This window comes from Nuphar pumila, chromosome 8 (assembly GCF_984573655.1).
Source record: "Nuphar pumila chromosome 8, dmNupPumi1.hap1.1, whole genome shotgun sequence".
NCBI classification, from domain to species: Eukaryota; Viridiplantae; Streptophyta; class Magnoliopsida; order Nymphaeales; family Nymphaeaceae; genus Nuphar; species Nuphar pumila.
Genome location: NC_143256.1, coordinates 126200423 through 126221776, shown reverse-complemented (window position 1 = coordinate 126221776; position 21354 = coordinate 126200423). Strand labels below are relative to the sequence as shown.

General features: G+C 37.2%; 1 protein-coding gene across 7 annotated transcripts; it reads left to right on the top strand.

Annotated features, from left to right (window-relative positions):
* Positions 1–780: 780 nt before the first annotated feature.
* On the top strand, positions 781–20414 carry LOC149830664 (serine/threonine-protein kinase EDR1-like). Of its 7 annotated transcripts, none has more exons than XM_090016668.1 (15): positions 781–1335; positions 1551–1985; positions 5239–5342; positions 8915–9198; positions 9286–9768; positions 9880–10209; positions 11452–11492; positions 14225–14293; positions 14410–14510; positions 16534–16612; positions 16701–16799; positions 17194–17262; positions 17373–17422; positions 18317–18493; positions 20047–20414. In XM_090016668.1, exons 1-15 carry the CDS (start codon positions 889–891, stop codon positions 20180–20182), a joined length of 2904 nt encoding a protein of 967 aa, XP_089872794.1. In that variant the 5' UTR covers positions 781–888; the 3' UTR covers positions 20183–20414. The 7 variants fall into 7 exon arrangements, 6 of the variants coding, with proteins under 6 accessions (XP_089872794.1, XP_089872793.1, XP_089872791.1 ...); XM_090016667.1 differs by having other exon boundaries at positions 888–1335; positions 8915–9219; positions 9292–9768; XM_090016665.1 differs by having other exon boundaries at positions 888–1335; positions 8915–9219.
* The last annotated feature ends 940 nt before the right edge of the window (positions 20415–21354 follow it).

Genomic DNA, 21354 nt, shown 5'->3' with positions numbered 1-21354 from the left:
CCGTACTATATTTAAACAAAATATCATTTCACAATTAAACACACATTAAATATATTGCATTCAACCCTAACTTTGATATAGTTAATTTAAACTTAGACCCCCATCTTGCACTCTAATCAATTCAAGTTATAATATCTTAAGTATTAAGGTAGCTTTCTCAAATCCATGTAAACCTGAAATCTTCACATCCATAAAGCATCTTTTACATTGTCACTATCTCCAAATCTAAATATAGTAGCAAGTGGCATAGATTTAAGATCTATTCATGTATTTGTGTGTAGAATCTCCTTTTTTTTTTTGTATTTTGTAAGATTTATGTCAACAGAGTTTCATTCATATAACTAGACTAGCAAAGTTAGCAGTAAATTTCCTTTGTATAGTACTACTCTCTTTTATTTTCACATTTGCTTCAATTGCTCACCATATTAGTTCCACCAATTCAAACTTTATGCAAAAAGGTTAGGATCTTCTGGCTTATGAGTTTTTACAAGTCATGAATCACTAGGCCTACATTCAATGCTTCCTGGCAAAACTAGCCAAGTTTAACAAGTGATATTTACATTAATTTTTTTTTGAGATAGAAAAAATGAATAACGACATTAAATATACATTAATTACAATAGTAACTCTCCAAATTTTATGCAAGAAACTGAGGACCATGAATTTCTATACTCCCTCCAAACTTTGTGCTCAATGCTTTCAAACTAAACTCCTCAGTCTTTATTGCATTTTGAAAGGGTAATTTTGTTATTCACTAGAAGATTCAAAGAGTTTTCTTCTGGTTGGGGGTAAGGGTATTTTCGTGAATTAGAGTCAACGGCGAGGACATACTAGGAGGCCCGGTAGAGCTATAAATAGAGGGACGCGGCCTTCGCGGTCTTTGCCGCAATGCCGAGGATGAAGCACATTTTCAGGAAGCTGCATATTGGCGGCAGCCATGAGGCGCCCCGATCGAACGACTCCGCCGCGGCCGCGTCCTCTCAATCGTGCAGCTCCGATCATCGCACGTCCCCCTCCTGGACCTCCGGCGCCGTCCCCGCGAGCCCGTCTCCTTCGTCCTTGTCGTCCTCCGCCCCTTCTCCGCCCGCCGGCGGTGGCGGAGACGATCGGAAGATCGCCCCGGCAGCGGCGGTGGTGACGGCGCGGGACTTCTACTCGTCGGAGGAGGAATTCCAGTATCAGTTGGCCCTCGCGATCTCGGCATCGAACAGCGATCTTCGGGACGACCCCGACAAGGACCAGATCCACGCGGCCACCCTCATGAGCCTTGGCCACTCTCAGGCGGCGTCGTGGCGGGCCGAGGACGCCGCTGAAACGCAGTCCCGGCGGTACTGGGTATGGATACGATTAGGAAAGCTGCATAATTGTTTTTGCCACTAAGCTGGTGATCCTGTTTTTCCAACTTCTCGATTAGAAGGGATGCCAGCCCCCAAAATATATTATATACTACTTGGATATTGTGCAGCTTGTCATACATTGGTATTATTATATTCCTTTTATGTCTGCATATTTTGGTTGATGTTCTTAACTTGTCAGTGTATGATTACCAGGACTATGATGTGCTTGATTATGAGGAGAAAGTGTTGGATGGATTCTATGATATACTTGGGATGTCGGCAGATCCTGAAGGCAAAGGGAAAATGCCTTCTCTTGTTGACCTACGAAGTACTGTTGGAAATGTAGGATTTGAAATTGTTATTGTTAATCGAGCCATTGATCCTGCTTTGGAGGAGTTGGAACAAATTTCACGTTGCATTTCCATGGACTGCCATGCTGTTGAAGGTGGAGTTGTAAATAGCAGGTTGGTGCAACAAATTGCTGACCTTGTCGTTGAACATATGGGTGGCCCAGTTAGAGATGCAAACGATATAATAGCCAGGTGGATTGAGAATAGTAGTAGGCTTCAGTCTTCTCTGCAAACAAGCTTCTTGCCTATTGGATGCTTGAAAGTTGGCCTATCTCGTCACAGGGCTCTACTATTTAAGGTCAGGTTTTATATATGACACTCCTGCCTTTAGTTTGTTTATTTTCAAATTTGCAAAGTTGACTGTTGACCTAATAAGCATTTCACTCTGATTGTTTTGTTATGCTTACAAAGGACATTGTTATTGAAATAATTGCATGGCACATTGTTATATAATTTGACACCAGAAACAAAATTATCTGGACATGGTTTCTTTATCCCCGCGAAACTGGGGTTATGAAATTGCAAAAATTCTAAATTAAAATACTGTCTGCCTTCTGCCGTTGGATAATTCTAAGACTAATATTGGCTTAATTTTAAAGATTGTTTTTTAGGAAGGACTTAAATTTTAAAGATTTGACATTACTTTATTGGGCAAGGAAGATTCATCTGCTTGTGACTGCAGCTGCAGCCAAATTTGAGTAGCTACTGCAAGTTTATCAATGATGTAGCTATTACCACAATTCTACTGCTATAGTGGATTAGCTTGCAACTTTTTATTTTATTGTTATTGTCTTAGATGATGTCAATGATCAAATCATACTGCTACCTTTCTATTTAATCATATTCTGAACCTACATGCATCTAGAAGCATATTAAGGTAGTAACTATCAGTGGATTTTGGATTTTCAGGTTCATATCTTAATTTCTAATGTCCTAAATTTGGGTTCTTTGAGATTAGCTTCTAGTGTCAAAATAAGAAGAATCATGAGCATTTGGCTTCTCCGTTTCAACTCTCTGGATGTCTGAGAAAAAGGAAAGGAGCAAAATCTCCTAAGATTGATATAAAATGTTAATCGCAGTGTTGTGAAAAGCGTTGAGGTGTAGCGAGGCGCTCCACCAAAAACCGAGGCGAGGCATAAAGCGTAAGCCTCAAAATTATTTTTTAAAACTTTAAAAAAATTATAAAAAAATATCTAAAAATACAAATAAATAAAGAAATGCTTTATTGATGAAATAACGACCAATAAGAAATAGAAAATCTCAAATAATTACTAAAAAATATGAGATTAACATATAAAAGTAACTAAAAACTGATTATATAACTGGAAAATATATGAGATTAACAAAAAAAGTTTAAATTTACTAAGAAACTGATTACATAACTGAAATAACTGGAAAATATATGAGATTATTCTAAAAAATATGAGATTAACATATAAAAGTAACTAAAAAATGATTACATAACTGGAAAATATATGAGATTAACCAACAAAAGATAAAATATACTAAGAAACCAATTACATAACTGGAAAATATATGAGATTAACCAACAAAAGTTAAAATATATGAGATTATTCTAAAAAATATGATATTAACATATAAAAGTAACTAAAAAACTGATTACATAACTGGAAAATATATGAGATTAACCAAAAAAAGTTAAAATATACTAAGAAACTGATTACATAACTGAAATAACTGGAAAATATATAAGATTAACCTACAAAAGTTAAAATATATGAGATTATTCTAAAAAATGTGAGATTAACATATAAAAGTAACTAAAAACTGATTACATAACTGGAAAATATATGAGATTAACCAACAAAAGTTAAAATATACTAAGAAACTGATTACATAACTGAAATAACTGAAAAATATATGAGATTAACCTACAAAAGTTAAAATATATGAGATTATTCTAAAAAAATATGAGATTAACATATAAAATTAACTAAAAAACTGATTATATAACTGAAAAATATATGAGATTAACCAACAAAAGTTAAAATATATTAAGAAACTAATTACATGTCTAAAATAACTAAAAAATATACGAGATTAACCAACAAAAGTTAAAATATAGTAATATACTAATAAACTTATTACATAACTGAAATAACTGAAAAATATATGAGATTAACCTACAAAAACTTTGTTGATTATGTCTCTGAAATCTTGTTGTAATATATATATATGTTGTAATATATATCATATTCAAAAAATGAGTGTAGCTGAGATGCGGATGCTTAGATGGATGTGTGGAAATACAATAAAAGATAAGATTCGGAACGAGGAGATACGTAAGAAGGTAGGCGTTGCACCCATTGAAAATAAGATGAGAGAGAATCGTTTACGGTGGTTTGGACATATTCGACGAAGGCCTAATGATGCTCCAGTTAGAAGGATGGAGAAATGGGAAAATATATTAGTTAAAAGAGGTCGGGGTAGGCCTAGGAAGACATGGATGGAGGTGATAGGAAAGGATATGAATGCTTTGAACCTCACCGAGGACATGGCATTGGATAGAAATGATTGGAGGAGAAGGATTCATGTGGAAGACCCAAAATGATTTTCTTTTTTGGTTCATATCGCCGACCCCAATTGTTTTGGGATGAAGGCGTTGTTGTTGTTGTTGTTGTTGTATATATATATATATATATTTTTGCGCCTTGAGGCACAGAGGGCCGCGCCTCAAGGCGCTTTTTTGATAACACTGGTTAATCGTAATGCCAGAATGCCAGATTCCCAACGTTTTTGGAAATCCCTCAGGGAAAATAAAAGTGGTAATGAACACTAAAGATAGGTAGGTACAACCAAGGTGGCACTGGCTACTGGTGATAAGCAAATAGCTGAACTTCTAAGCAACTCATTGGTTTGGGTAGATATGAGAAGATATAGTTCAGGTGGCTGAACTACTCAGCATCGTGCCTAAAACTTTTCATATAACCTGATATTTTCCCTTTTCCAGCAAATACAGGGCCACAGATGCATCACAGTGTGATTTGTAGGTTTATGGAATCTGTTTTTCTTTGTGAGAAGGTTTCTTTTGACTCAGGAGAGTATCACATGATTGACAGTTCCTTGAGGCCATTGGCAAGACCCTTTACTCCTTAGTTTTTTCAACATTTTTCTTAAGCATTATGAGATCATATGATTGTCATGATCAGAGCCTTCATGTTCAGATTCAACTGAAAATATGCATGCAATGATGGAACAGGAGTGTCTCTTTGCTAGTTGATCTAGAACAAGTATACAAGAAAGGTAAAACATTGCAATGTTATTGATTGATTAGATATATTCTGGTTCTAAGGTTGGATTGACTTGTGGATGACCTTCTTCAATTTCATCAGAGATGTAGTGTTCAATCTTGGATTTTCTTACCTAAAAGCTGTTGCAGGGGCTTATTAATATAAAAGTTTCCTCTATTTTATGTATTTGATGAATTAGATGCATATAAAATATTTTCTTTTACCTCCTTTTGGATATGAACAGTCCTAGTGCAGAAATAGACGTTTTTGAAAAGGTTTTTGTATCTCTTATTGATGCAGGTTATAGCAGACTCTGTTGGTTTACCTTGCCGATTAGTTAAAGGCAGCCACTATATTGGTGTTGATGATGGAGCAGTTAACATAATTAAAACAGAAGATGAAAGGTCTTCTTCCTTGCTCCACATTTAGTGCTTGCTTCACATTATGTTGTTAAGTACAGTTCTAGAAAAAATTTAGTTTCTTAAATGGTCTACATGATAGTATTTCTACTCTGTTTATTCTATTATTTTTAGTTTTATGTGATGCTTGCAACTCCATCTGTACTATTTAATAAGTTGGCTCTGTGCCTTATTCCTTACATGAAGTCAAGGCCTTAATGGCAAAAGCTGGTTGCCTGCATTTATCAATGTCTAATAAATCTTATATCCTCTGATTTTTTATCATTGGGTGCTTCACAGATAAATATGTTCACAGTAACACCAAACGCTGAAAGCATGGTGACAAGATGTTGCTTAAAAGCTAGAATAATAGAAACACTCTGTTAACTCGGCTAACATTATCTTGTTTGCATGGTCTCTGTGCTTTCTATACCAAATGTGAATGGAAGTTGAAAACAAATCACTCATGGTAGCTATCAAAGCAAAAAAAGAGAGGAAATAGAGTGAGAGAGCATAGAGAGGAAATCACAAGGGAACTTTGTTAAGATACAAAATGAATGGTTACAACAATATATGAGGGTCTATCCCTCTATGGCACTACAGGACAAACATGGTTGACTCTACAGCCCTACAACTGAGGCAAAAATACAATATTACCCTTATAAATAATGACATGTACATAAGAAGGGGCAGCACATATTACATAAGAAGTGCAAAACTCATATTACACTTCTCAACAGTAGCCATATTTTAAAGCAAATTGTCTTCAGGACTGAAAAGATTTATATTATGAAGTTCCATAACAAAGTAACATCTTATGTCTAGATTCTCTTTCAGATGGTTAAGAATTTAAGCATTGCATCTTCCTAGAAATAAATTTTGTTAAAATTGAGCTCATCTGAAGCAGTGTCACCGGTATCGCCGATATTTTGAAAATATCAAGATATTATTGGCAATTTCAGGTCAGCTGATAATATCGGAAAAATATCACGTTATTATCACAACATTTTATGATATTTTTGAAAATTTTCTTATTTATATATATTTTCAGCCCAATTTTTTAATTTTTTGTCTTTTTTATTTATAAACTTTTAAAACTTATTTGCTTATACTTTTACAAGGAAATTGCAGAGGCTTTGAAGAAAATGAAATCAAGAAGGGCAGTTGGCCCAGATGGTATACCTATCGAGGCTTGAAAATGCTTGGGAGAGAAAGATTTAGAATGGTTGACAAATCTTTTTAACTTGATTTGGCGAACATATAAGATGCCTAATGAGTGGAGGAAGAGTACTTTGGTGCCTTTATATAAGAATAAGGGTGATATATAAGATTGCACAAACTATCGTGGTATAAAACTCATGAGTCATACTATGAAACTTTGGGAGAGGGTGATTGAGTCTAGGTTGAGGAAGGTTGTCATGATATCGGAGAATCAATTTGGTTTTATGCCTGGAAGATCAACTATGAAAGCTATACATCTTCTTAGACAACTTATTGTAAGATATAGAGAGAGGAACAAAGATTTGCATATGGTTTTTATTGATTTAGAGAAGGCATACGATAGAGTACCTAGGGACGTTCTCTGGTGGACAATGATGAAGAAAGGTGTTTCTCTCAAGTACATTAGTATAATTAAAGATATGTATGAAGGAGTAGTAACCAATGTCCGCACTTGTGGAGGGGTGACAACCAATTTTCCGATAACGGTTGGGTTACATCAAGGATCTGCTTTAAGCCCTTTCCTATTTGCGATAGTGATGGATGAGCTTACGAGATCAATTCAAGAAAATGTACCGTGGTGTATGTTGTTTGCTGATGATATTGTTTTGATTGATGAGTCTAGAGCTGGGGTTAATGCTAAGTTAGAATTATGGAGACAAACATTGGAAGCTAGAGGTTTTAAGTTGAGTAAGAGTAAGACTGAATATATGGAATGTCGGTTTAGTAAGCAACGAAGTAGTGATGGGAGTGTAGTGAAGCTTGGTGAGCAAGAAATACTGGTGAATGATTATTTCAAATATTTGGGATCCATCATTCAAAAGTATGGAGAAATTGATGGAGATGTAAATCATAGGATAAAGGTTGGGTGGATGAAATGAAAAAGTGCAACTGGAGTGCGGTGCGATCGTAGAATGCCATTGCGGTTGAAGGGAAAGTTTTATAGGACGACTATTAGACCCGCTTTACTATATGATACGGAATGTTGGGCTGCCAAGAGACATCATATTCAAAAAATGAGTGTAGCTGAGATGCGGATGCTTAGATGGATGTGTGGAAATGCAATAAAAGATAAGATTCGGAACGAGGAGATACGTAAGAAGGTAGGTGTTGCACCCATTGAAAATAAGATGCGAGAGAATCGTTTACGGTGGTTTGGACATATTCGGCGAAGGCCTAATGATGCTCCAGTTAGAAGGTTGGAGAAATGGGAAAATATATTAGTTAAAAGAGGTCGGGGTAGGCCTAGGAAGACTTGGATGGAGATGATAGGAAAGGATATGAATGCTTTGAACCTCACCGAGGACATGGCATTGGATAGAAATGATTGGAGGAAAAGGATTCATGTGGAAGACCCAAAATGAATTTCTTTTTTGGTTCATATTGCTGACCCCAATTGTTTTGGGATGAAGGCGTAGTTGTTGTTGTTTGTTGTTATTTTTTATATTTTTAAAAATTTTAAAACTGCCAATATTTTCCCGAGAAAAACCATTTATTGAAAATCTCTCTGAGAAAATCCCTTGTCAATTCCCTAGAATGATACAGGTGACTGATCTGAAGACAGAATGGCCATGATGAAAGTTCTGTAAAACTATCTTTCTGAAAAATAAAAACTCTGTAAGGCAATCAGTTCTGTTGCTTTTCATAGTTAAAGGCAATCAGTTCTGTTGTTATCCATAGTTACAAATATTCTTTATGTTGTTTTCTGCAATTAGAAATAGGGTGAATAGATTGGATTCAATTAGACTTTTGGAAGGATGTGGAATGTTTTTTTTTTATCTTATCAGATCTTGACCAACCAATTGATTTTGATTGAATATGACCAGTTTTTTGAATCATTTGGACTTAATCTTGTCAGGCCTGGTTCTGGACCTGATGCACCTTTAGTTATTTGTTTATATGATGATGATGATTCTATTGCTGATGTTAATAAAAAAAGGGGTTTAAAACACATTCAATTTGGATTCAAATGTAGATGCATCTCATCTGGGTTGACCTGGATCCAATCCACTGTTAGATCAGGTTGATTGCTATCTGACGTGCTGCCCCTATTGGGAAGTAACACATAGCTGCTGAACAACTGGGATAAAGAATGTCTCTTCAGACTTGTCTTTTACACATTTGAGTACTAGAGTGCACAATATGGAGGAAAAATCTTACCTTTCTAATTGTCAAGTCTGCGTTGTTAAGCTAGAATATCAGCCATCTGTTTAATGTTTTAATATAAAAAGTTGTTCACAGTTTCTGTTATGTTATCTCAAATGTAGTTTTCGTCATTGTATGCATTTTTTCTTGTTTTAAGGCAGTTCTATCACTTCTTTTTCTTTTTTGTTTTCAATTTATTTCTTTTATTGCTGTAGGGAGTTTTTGGTTGATCTCATGGGAGCCCCAGGAACTTTAATTCCAGCTGATATTTTCAGTACAAAAGATCCTGCTGCAGACATGGATGATTATCAATTGCGAAAAAATCCACTTCCGAAGACCACCCAAACGTCTTGTCTTGATATATCCAAAGTAGTGCCATCAGGTAAGGACTACAAGGCAACTAATGGAAAATGCAACACAAAGAACAGTACGACTTCAGATTGGAACAAGGCTTCTGAAAAGATGGTATCAGCAACTCCAGACTCCACTACAAGTAGTGGTATTATCTCTATCAGTCGTGGTAAAAAGTCTGATCACTTTTTGAATGGTTTTCTAAACCAGCCATATGAGATCTCATTGTTTTCAGCTGCAGCTTCATCTTCCAAGCAAACATGGAATGGAGAAACTTCCCTTGTTCATGATGAAATGAAAGAGAAGCTAAACATAACACCATATCCTCAAGAGCCTGTGGACTCCAAACAACTTTTTGCAGATCTAAATCCTTTTCAAATTTTTGGCACTGGTAAAATGTCTGCACAGAATAAAGTCAACGAGAACAAGGTTAATGAATTTCAGAGGCGCAGAGAAAACATTGCTTCTGGTCCTGGAAGACCACCTGTGCCTGCAGCATGGAAACAACGTTCTAATGAGGTTCCTAGGACAAAACAGCAAGAGTTTGTTGAAGACCTTTTCCCAAGAAAAACATTAGCTGTCAAAGGTTTTAATGCACCTTCACCAACGCTGTCCAATTCCTCCACTGAGAACATCAGGCCAGAGTTTCTGAACATTCATGTACCCAAGGTTTCTGGTGTTTCAAGTGTGAAGGCAAATGAAACAAATGATGTGACAGGTACACTGTCTGATATTGATATGCTTCTTTATTCTGTAGACTATGTCTCTTTAGTACTTATGTGGTGGACAAATTGATGAGGTGGGTTACTTATTTTTTACTCTCCTGCAGGAATGGGGAAACTTTCTAGTCCAATTGATGGTTTCCAGGATCAACCTGGAAAAAATGAAGATCATGATAATGTGGCTTGTGGGAGGGAGGCCCCACAAAATACTGAAGTTCATGAATATATAGGTTTTACTAAAAATGTCAGTGCAGAGAATGATCAAAGGAGGTGCACCAATGATGGATCCCTTGGCCCCAAGATGTCTTTGAAGGAACACACGTCTTTAAACCCGGCAGTCCATGTTAGTTCAAGTAGGTTAGATCCAATGTTGGATGATGTAGCTGAATGTGAAATTCCATGGGAGGACCTGGTTATTGGTGAACGGATTGGTTTAGGTACTGCTCTTTTATTTTTCTTTCTTTCTTTCTTTTTTCTCTCTTTTGACATTTGGAGAATTACTGTTGAATAACATTTGGATCATTTTGGCTATGCATATTGAGTTAGTAGTAGAACCCTAAAGATATTTCAAAATCTAGCCTTCCATGTCTCAACTGTCCTCATGTATTTCTTCTCCAGTTCCAACTTATCAAAAGAAAAAATGATTTTTCTGATCTGATAATCTGAGGCTCACGCATCCATTTTGAGTTCACGGTGCTGCAGGTTGGCCTTTTCCTGTTTCCTTTTGCAGCAGTTATGTATGACATGTAATCTTTGGAGTCAACCAAAAGTCAACATTCGTACATTTGATATTATCCTTTGAACCAGTGTAAAAGGATTATGAACTTTAGGATGAACTAACATGTGGTATATGTTTATCTTCCTGTCAATTCAGGCTTTTTGAGCCTGCTGTTATCCAACTCAATTGTTGACATTTTGATGAGAACTATCTTGTCATCAATATTCTGTTGGATGAAATTATGTAGAAAAGATGAAATTATGTTGAAACCTCTGTTCAAGTGCTACATAGTGCTTATCTTTGGAAGTTCAACATTTCAGCCATTCGAATGTTCTGTGATCTATAAGGACAAAGTATTATTGGTTAAATTGTCCATGGGTTTGAACCATGGTTGCCAGTTGAGGAAGCGGGAGCGGGAAGCGATACGGGAAGCGGGAGCGGGAAGCGAGGCACTTTCAAAATTTTAGGAAGCGGGGAAGCGTGGGACCACTTAGGAGCGATTCGGGAAGTGTCTCGGAAGCGACCTAGGAAGCGTCTCGGAAGCGACCTAGGAAGCGTCTCAGAAGCGAGGGGGAAGCGAAAAAAATAAAAATAAAAAATAAAAAATACAAAAAAATTGAAAAAAACAGGGGAAGCGAGGGGGAAGCGTGGGGGAAGCGAGGGGGAAGCGTGGGGGAAGCGTGATGGGAAGCGCGCTTCCCATTAAAGGGAAGCGCGTCCCCCATTAAAGGGAAACGCGTCCCCCATTAAAGGGAAACGCGCTTCCCAAAAAAGGGGGACGCTTCCCCCCACGCTTCGGAAGCGCGACGTTTCGCGCTTCCGAAGCGCGCTTCGGGGAAGCGCGCTTCCCCTTTTAGCTAGGCGCTTCCGGTAACTCTGGTTTGAACCTTCTTTCTCAAGATCTTTTTCTTTTTTTTCCGTTTAGAGGTTCAGAATTAGTGATGCATTATTTTCTGTGTAGGTTCATATGGAGAAGTTTATCATGCTGATTGGAATGGCACAGTAAGTTCATCATTTCTATTTGATGTTCTTTTTCCTTTTTATTCATAAGTGCAGGTTCGTATGGTTCGTATGAAGAAATGAACTTCATTTGGCCTACCTCAAATCTCCATTTTTCTTTTCTTCTTTTTCGTCATTAGCCAAATCTTGTGGCATATTGTGCCCTGGATCTGATTTGTTCATTCATTGTTAACACCAAACAAGTGATCACATCCGCATCACAAACAAACCAATATATAAGAGAGAAAAGTCATCACAAGAACAAGTTGATGATCTAATGGATCCAATGTAAGAGATAAAAATCATCACAAGAACCGGTAGATTAGTTAATGGATCCAATGTAAGAGATAAAACATCATCACAAGAACCGATAGATTAGCTAATGGATCCAATTAACAAGTCATCACCTGGATACATTCATTTCATTCATATAATGTATTTTAAGGTGATGAGACAGACTAGGTGTAAAAGATAGGAAATGGTATAAAATTTGGAAATAGTGTTCCTTTGCAACTTCTTGGTATCTTTTGCTTGACAGAATATTCTTCAAGAGTTCCAAGATTGGCCTAGTAATGTAGTTCTAGTGTTATGCTAATCTTTGAATATTGTTATAAAGAGTTATTTTGATTCATTATACGTGGTAGAATTTTTTTGGCATAGACAAGATGGCCCAAGAACAAAGCATCTCCATCCTGGAGTATGGCATAACACATGTATGAAGCATTTAGTATGGTCAAATACCTATAGTTAGCAGTTAAAACATATTAAGATATAGCTTTAAATGTTGACATAGTGCTTTCAAATATGTTATGTTGTACTCTTCATAACTCACTTTGAGGAAGCTAAAATACTGGATAGCTTGTGAAGGGGTTCTAGATTTTCATAGATGAACAATCATTAACAGATTTTGGCCATGGACTACATTTTCAATTTTTATGCCGAATATAAAAAGATTGGCTCGTTGGCTATGTCACATGGATGCCGCTGCGGAGGGTACAACGATTTTATGAAATTTCCCATATAACTTGTATATAAAGGGATATGGACGATAGTCAAAATAGACTAATAGAGTGTCCGTGTGACATAGCTTGTTGGATAGTTATGTAGGTTATAGTATAACAATCTTTTATGGTTCCTTTTGCTTTTTGATCACTATCTTGCTTAGGTGTTGATTTTGTCTTTAGGAAGCCGAAATTCAGAATGCCTATCTTCTTATTTACCTCTGATCTATGTCACATGGACTTGGCTAGGGGGTCGACGCACCCACGTCGACACGCCTCGACACGGGTGCGGCTTCAGACATGGGGCGGACACGGTCAACCAAGTGTCGGACTCGATCAATGCACCAGGGCCGAGTCTGTCCACATTTTGGACTTGGTCAACTTTGACCGAGTCTATTTTATCTATTTTTTAGGGCAAAAAACTAAAAAAATTGATTATATATATATATAGTCGAGTCCCCGTGTCCAACATTTTTGAAATTGCGCCACACCCGTGTAGCACCCGCACCCATGTGACATAGCCTCTGATAAGCAGATAATATGCTATGTTATTCTTCAGCAGTGATTGCCATGAGACTGGCTATGAATTGCCAGAGATTGTAAACTTCATAGCTGAAAATATGGCTATGGATTTGCAACTATTTTTTAATATATCTTCATAGCTGAAGATATAGAGGGTGTATCATAGAAAAAAATCTATTGCTAGGGTCTTTAGTTTTTATCATTATCTTAGACAGGTGCTCCTTTCCCTATCAGGAAATTAGGCCTCTACTTATTCATGTTGACCCTGTGCAATGGATCCTAAATTGGCTTATTGTGAAGAACAAAAGCCTTGGACTTTTTGGCTGCTTTTCTATCAACTGGATAGGTAGTTATTGTGCATCTCCATCATGGAGCTTTGACCTTGATCCACATGTTGAGCACCTGTTGGACAAGCAACCAAAGTAGTATCACTGAGTGAGACCTGGGCTTCCAATCTAGTTCAACCTCATCAAATAAAGTGGATATGTTTGTCACAACTACTTGGTGATGATGTTGGTGGCGACTTTTGGTTAATTGTGCATATCAATGTGCTGCTTTATGAGGGACTTGAAGAAAATTGTATTGTAGAGCTATGTCACATGGACTCTTCATTTTGGCCTCTGACATAGTTGTAGAGTTGCCGTCAGGAAATGAGGTTTTACTTTGGAGTAGGCTTGGGCCGTATTTTGCGTGGTTATGGACTTAACTTTTATTCATTCCTTTCAATTTATATCAGAAAAAGTATTTATCATAGTGGCCTCTTTCATTTTTATTTCTTATTTTCGTCCAGTCTTCTTTATGAGGGTTGTGAGATATGGAACAGAACATTTGGATTTCTTTGATACCCAATGATGCCAGTAGAAGAGCAAACTTATCACTTATGTTTGAAGACTGTCAGATGCTGTCTGTCACAACTTTCTAATGTATTCTCTTGAAATTTATGTTGAAATTTTTTCTGGAATGTATGAGTTTTTCCAGATATCCTTGTGTTTCACAGCTTTCTTGTGTATTCTCATGAATTTATGTTGAAAATTTTTCTGAGACATATGATAGCTTTTCCAGATCTTATTTTTTGGTTTTTTTTCTGAGTAATCCAGGTATCCTTGTTTGTTTCACTTTTTAAATTTAATATGATGCAATTGGTTAAATTCAATATGATTATGATCAACACTTATTTTGAGTGTTTTCTGGTGGTTTGATTTTGAATGCCAGGAAGTAGCTGTAAAAAAGTTCTTAGATCAGGAATTCTCTGGGGATGCACTGCAGGAATTCAAGACTGAAGTAAGTTCAATGTTTCCCGTTTCATAAGCAATTTGCAGGGTTCTGACTATATTTTGCAAAAACTGCTCAAGTTTGCTGCCACTGAGAGTATAAGGGGACTGCGTTTCTTTTGTCAGATCAAAATCATGCGCAGGCTGCGCCATCCAAATGTTGTTCTTTTCATGGGTGCTGTAACTCGTCCTCCTAACCTTTCTATTGTCACCGAGTTTCTTCCTAGGTAAATTCAGTGGCTTTTTTGTTAAATCCATTTTACCTTCCTGGGTAAATTCAATGGCATTTCTAAGCGTGACCTTTCTCTTAATGTGAAAATTTCAGAAGATACCTAAATGCTCTTCCGTGAAATGTAATGTCCTTTAGGCACCATTACCATGTAAAGTGCCACTCAATCATTATCAATGAAACATTGTTGTTATATGCAAGTCCCTACTGATGGTGAACATTCCAATTCCAAATCAACACAATAGAACAGGAAAGAGTAAAATGGCAAATACCCCGAGTGGCAGTCTATTATGTCATGAAAATGATGATTTGAGGATGATCATCAGTGTGTTTGAGATTTAATTTGATTTGCATTAACTGTTTGAGTTATGGTAGCATCTAATGGTCAGTGGAAACAAATTGAGCCCCCATTGAAAAGGGTGATGTTACAAGGAAACCTCATGTATGGTTGCACTCCAACTTACCTCTGTCATCCTTTCTTAGATGCTAAATTGATGCCGTAGATGTCCTCTTAAGAAAGGCATGGCATTGCTTTGATTTGTAAAAGCATGAGGCAGGCTGTTATTTCCTGCCAACGATGTAATGTGGGTACTTCAAAGAGGGTGCCAGACCCATATGTACCTGTGTCGACACTGGTACTGGTACTTCGTTGGGTATGGGTGAGGCCAGTTTGGATCTGTTCCAATCCAGACCTGATTCACTGCCTCTTTTCATCCATTTTAAGGTGCATAAAGGGTATATACATATACCCCCTTACCATACTTTTAGAGACTCTGGTGTCTTACCCCAAGTACCCACATCACACCCATGCCTGTACCTATGTGACATAGCCTGCTGATGAGATGAAGTAGAATCCAATAGTCTTTTTGATGGGCAAAAGCATCTTATACTGTAGTTACATTTTTTGGTGCTTCCAACATCCAAAAGCATCTATATACCACTAATTTCCATTAATGGTTTCAAAATGCATCTTTTGGTGACAGTTATTTTAGTTCATGAGGAAGAAGGTTATGTTTCCCAAGGGATCCCATCTTAAATCATATCATTCATTAAAGAAAGAGTTTGGGCAAAAGTTGAAGTTGATTCCTGTAATATGGAAAGAAACTTGACTTATGGTTCCTACCATTGTTATTAAAAACGTGCCTCGCCTTGAGGCGATGCCCTCTGCACCTCAAGGCGCCAACGTGAGGTGTGAGAAGAAGAAGAAGATCATTTATACAATCAGTTTCTTAGTTAGTTATATAATCTTCTCTTAGTGAAGAAGAATTCCAGTTATACAATAAGTTTCAGTTATACAGTTTCTTAGTTATATAATCTTCTCTTAGTTACTGCTTCATAGGACATTATATTTTTCAGTTATATAATTAGTTTTCCAGTTAATTTGAGATTTTTTATTTCTTATTGGTTGTTGCTTCATAGGACATTATATTTTTTAGTTATATAATCAGTTTCTTAGTTACTTTTATACGTTAATCTCATAGTTTTTAGTACTTATTTGAGATTTTCTATTTCTTATTGGTTACTTCATCAATAAAGCATTTCTTTATTTATTTGTATTTTTAGATATTTTTTTATAAATTTTAAAGTTTTCAAAAAAAAATTAAGGCTTACGCTTTATGCCTCGAGGCTTACGCCTCGCCTCAGTTTTTTGTGGAGTGCCTCGCTACGCCTCAACACATTTCACAACACTGGTTCGTACCCTTTTGGGAAAGAAACTTGACATAAGATTATTGCCCTTTTCTTTTCTAGCATTATTATGGGTAATTGATTGTTCATAACCTCAGAACTGTCAAAGATCATGTTGTTGATGTGATGTTGCCATTATCCTGGACCATGCCTTGTAATGATGCAACTTGCAAGCATGCAGGATTTGATATTGATGTTATTTCTGAGAATGATCCTTGAAAGTATTGTCTTCTCAACTCTCCTACTGTTGACTTCTGAGGAAGTTGGATGACTATTTTTCATAGGATGGTATGACATATACTTTATTGGCTTGGCATGTTTTCTTGTTTTTCCAGAGGGAGCTTGTACAAGATTCTTCATCGTCCTAATTGTCAGATAGATGAGAAACGCCGAATCAAAATGGCTCTTGATGTGGTAAGTCTTGGCCTATGTCTCACCTGCTTTGTGTGCTAAAGTTCACAAGTTCCCAGTTGCCTGATGTGATTTTTTTTCTATTCAACAGGCAAAGGGGATGAATTGCTTGCATACTAGTGTACCAACGATAGTTCATCGTGACCTGAAATCACCAAATTTGCTCGTTGACAAGAATTGGAATGTTAAGGTACTGATGGCAACAGATTTTAATGTCATGTGAAATTTTATTCATTTTCATCATTCTTTTACCACATTTCAGTTTGATATTTTTTATTCATTTATTATGTCCGTAATACCATATGAAAAGCAGTGGAATACACTGGTATGATTCAAACATTGGTGCTGTTTACTGATGAGCATTGCTGATACAAGATCTGGCTATAAGCTACTTGCTGAATCATTCTTGTGCAGAAGACTGTCCTGTCAAGCAGATGTAGTAGGATGTTGATCTTGAGTGTAACTCGCGCTCAGATCTCAACGAGTTTTTTATTCTTCATATTTTATCAAAGCCTTGAATCATATCATTGCAGTGTTTCAGTATTATTTAATTCATTGAAATGTCCATGCTTACCGTCTTGCAGGTTTGTGATTTTGGGCTTTCACGAATGAAGCATCACACATTTTTATCTTCCAAATCTACTGCTGGAACTGTAAGAACTAGAGCGCATAAGCCATGGATTGTTAAGTTGCCTGTCAAAATTATGAATATGCATGATGTGGGGCAGAGTGTCTTATCTGATATCATTTTGTGATGTTTCAGCCTGAGTGGATGGCGCCTGAGGTTTTGCGCAATGAACCATCCAATGAAAAGTGAGTTTGAAATTAGTAATGCCTTTCTGAACTATACATATTTGATGGTATTTAGTTGATTTTAGTTTGTGATGTTATTTATTATGAATCTTATAAAAGATTTCAGTTTACAGTGGAATTATTCTGGTAAATAAGGGGAAAAGTATTAAATACAAGTAAAGGTATCACAGGTGAACCTCCTGCACATTAATTGCATGTTTGCAATGCCCTGTGATCTTTGGTTCAATCACCATACTTTCTCAAAGTTAGTGGAACATGAAAAAGTAGTAGTTGTGATTGTGATTGCCAACTGTGATTTTTTTGCCTCTTTTTGCCTTGAAACTTATGAAAGTAGACAACGAGGTTGACCTTGTAATCTAGGCATGCTTGCAATGGTTGTGGTTTTACAACTTTTACAGGTTTCTTGTGATTTTTAATCACTTCAGAACTTTCACAGGGACATTGCAAACACACAAAAATGTAACCCGTGAATGTGATTCCATATGTGAATGTTGGAAGTCTCAAAACTTGTTAAAGTTTCTCTAGTTTAACCCTGTGAATAACTTTCACACGCATTAGATGCTTAACTGTGAATATGATAATGCAGTGGCATGACATGACATGACACATTCTGACATGATAGATTTTCACACGTCAAATTCACAACCTAAAGGCAAACATCGGAAAGTTCATGCCTGAGAATGTGAATCATATAAATCACTTTCTCAGAGACAACTTTCATAGATCAATAACTTGTGATCAAAACAAACATGTGCTAAATAATGAGTCCCATGGACAATGTAGCACGGAGGAGTAGACTCTTTTATTATATGACTCAATAGTTTTGCTGCCTCAAGAATATGACTAGGAATTGTACTGCTATTTGTGACCACTAATTTACTAGATTTTAAACAGGTGTGATGTTTATAGCTTTGGTGTCATACTGTGGGAGCTTGCAACTTTGAGAATGCCATGGAGTGGCATGAACCCGATGCAAGTGGTTGGTGCTGTTGGATTCCAGAATCGTCGTCTTGAAATTTCCAAGGAAGTGGATCCCTTGGTTGCGAGGATAATCTGGGAATGTTGGCAAACGTATGTATCTTGTCCTTGATTTAGTTCATTGAATCAAATTTGAATACCCCATGGATTGAGAAAATTGTCTTTTATGATTGTCTTGTTAGGGCTAGGCTATAAATATTTCAGATTTTTGTGAGATCTTGCTGGAATAGAATCTGGCCTGATCAAATAGCATTCTTGGATTCATGATCAAACAGTCAGGCTCGGAGGCCTCTTTAACTGATGTGGATCTGATTAGCTTCTTACCATTACAGGGCCTAAATTTACAAGTTAATAATCTAGTTGGGCTTTATTGACCACAAAGCTAATGCAGACTTCTATCAGTATTATATATTAGGAAACTTCCATTTAGGGACCATCCTTTTGCCCCTAATCCCAAAAAGGAGCCTCACAATTTCCTGATATGGATCTCTGTGTTTCTGAAAACTGTCAAACAGAGTCCTGTACTCTTGCCATTGACCATTAACTCAGGTTACATCTCAGTTAAGTTGAGTCAAGTGACTAATATCCTCAAATGACGACATGCCCGATGGAATTTTCCCTATATATATAAGGGTCTTTTAGTGCAAAAAAATTGTGTGTGATCCATCACACCCGCGATAGATGACACGCTTTGTGTTGGCCACAGTTGGCAGAGAGAGAGAGAGAGTAGCTGCCAACGAGGTTGGCAGCCAACCCTGGCCAACACTTCAGCGTTGATGGACGGCACTAAAGCACCCTGTGCACAAAATCACCCTTTAGTGGCATGCACTATCTGCCGCTAAGGGGCCTTTTAGCACAAAAAAAATGTGTATCATCCATCAGCGCACTTTGACCATGGTTGGCAGGGAGAGCTGTTGGCAGCTGTTCCCTTCTCTCTCTCTGTGTTATATATTGACACCTTATTTTTTCTTTTTTCTGTTGACTAAAAGAGAAGGCTTTGCTTCTAGGAATTCTTATATGATTAGGAACCAGATTCACAGAATTTTCATATGATTGAGTCTGAACTGGTGGTACTGAATTGCTGCTTAGGTTTAATATGGGTTTTGATTGGAACATGGATCCTGTCTATGGTGTTGCTTTTGCTATCTATTCGGCACAGGACTACAGCCAGTTTTAGGGTATACTTATGGAAATGTTTGGCTGTTTAAATACCCTGAACTCAGTATTTACCAAAATTGCCTTACAGTACTTGCTATAATGATCAAGCAGGTGTTTCTTTTACTCAATGGACCATGATCTATTGCAGGCTAAGGTTTTAAAGGATACTTGCCATCTGATAACAAAACTATTGCCCCTTATGGATTTTATCTGCTTGAGTAGTTCCTACTACTGAATGAGAAATATAAGCTTAAAATGGGTTCCTCTATCGTGGTCCACCAACCATGGGCCCAAGCTGCACTTGCTTGGAAGAGTCTGCCAAGCCTTGCCTTGGCCCAAGCAGTTGCAGACCGTGCTTTGATTACAGGTTTTGCTGTCAACTATTTGAGAAGAGAATATAATGCATAGACACAATGCTAGTAGGTCTTTGATGATTCTTGTATTGTATTGATTTATCATTTTGTTGATTACTTTCACTTTCAATGCAGTGATCCAAATCTACGCCCTTCATTTGCTCAGCTCACAACGGCCCTTAAGCCTTTGCAACAACTTGTCGTGCCGAATCATCAAGACTCGCAGGGCTCACATCTGCTGCAAGAGGTCTCTGTAAATTCTACTCCATAAGTCTGAAAGAACAAAAGTTTTCGGATAATTTTTGTAGAGTCAAAACTTTACAAGGAATTCATGTAGCTCCTGTTGGTGTGTGCGTGAGGAATTCTTGTGGCGCATCAGTGGCAAGGAAGAAAGCTGCTGTGGTCTTGTACAGGGGATAATGTTGTTCAGGGGGGAGCATTTGTAAATTGTATATGAAATTACAAAGTAAAATAAGAAACATGCTCCTTTATACCCCCGTCAATCTGTGTTCATTTCTGTTTTGGAAGCTCTTGCAGATAAAACTGAATATAAATCTATTTCCAACTCTGCTGAAGAGAAAAAGAGAAAAAATTCTAAATGCAGCTGCAGGTGCTCTAATGAAACATCCCAAACATCACCAGACGAATATTATGGTAAAGCTATTATCAAAGTGAAAACGGTTTCTGTATTAGCATGATACTACCACCAATTCATGTAGGAAACTGCTCAACAAGCAAGCATTGCATAGGGTCAACATTTTAACTGAAGCAAACGATCAATCCTGGTAATGCCAAACATAGCTAGCTGCATTTCCTTACTGATTTGAATCTACTTTTTGATCCTCCTAAGGTGACATGGCTACACTTTAGAGTACCGTACTCTCTAGCTAAAATTCATACGTGCAAGTTTTATTTCATCAATTGACCCCCAAGGTATATGTTCAGCATGGTCCTTTTGCAGGGAATGCACTTTTGATCAAGTAGTTTTGATGCAATTAAAAAAAAAGATATAGTAGTTTCGATGCAAAAACTCTCAACTGACATTTTTACACATATAGATCATTGAATTTGAAGCCTTACAAAAAATGCTTATACATTCAATCGGACGATCTAAAACATGTTTTTGACTAAACAAACCATATAAATAATATAACTCCGCCTGTGTAGTTATACACTGCCGGTCCCAAGCCCGGATAAAGGAGGAGGGTTGCGGTAGGCCTGTGACAGCCAGCATAAAAACTTTGTCATATCCTATGAAAATGAACCAATATGAGAATTTCGTTGGGGCGTTCCCTACTGAGCGACGCGCTGTACTCTCTAGGCCCGGAGGCAGCGATAAATGTGCAAGGGTTGCTAGGTCATCGCCCAGAAGCGACGCGTCACACCGGCGCCCGGGTGTGGTGTCAAATAGGCAAGGGTTCCCTCACTTTGTTGGACGGGTGG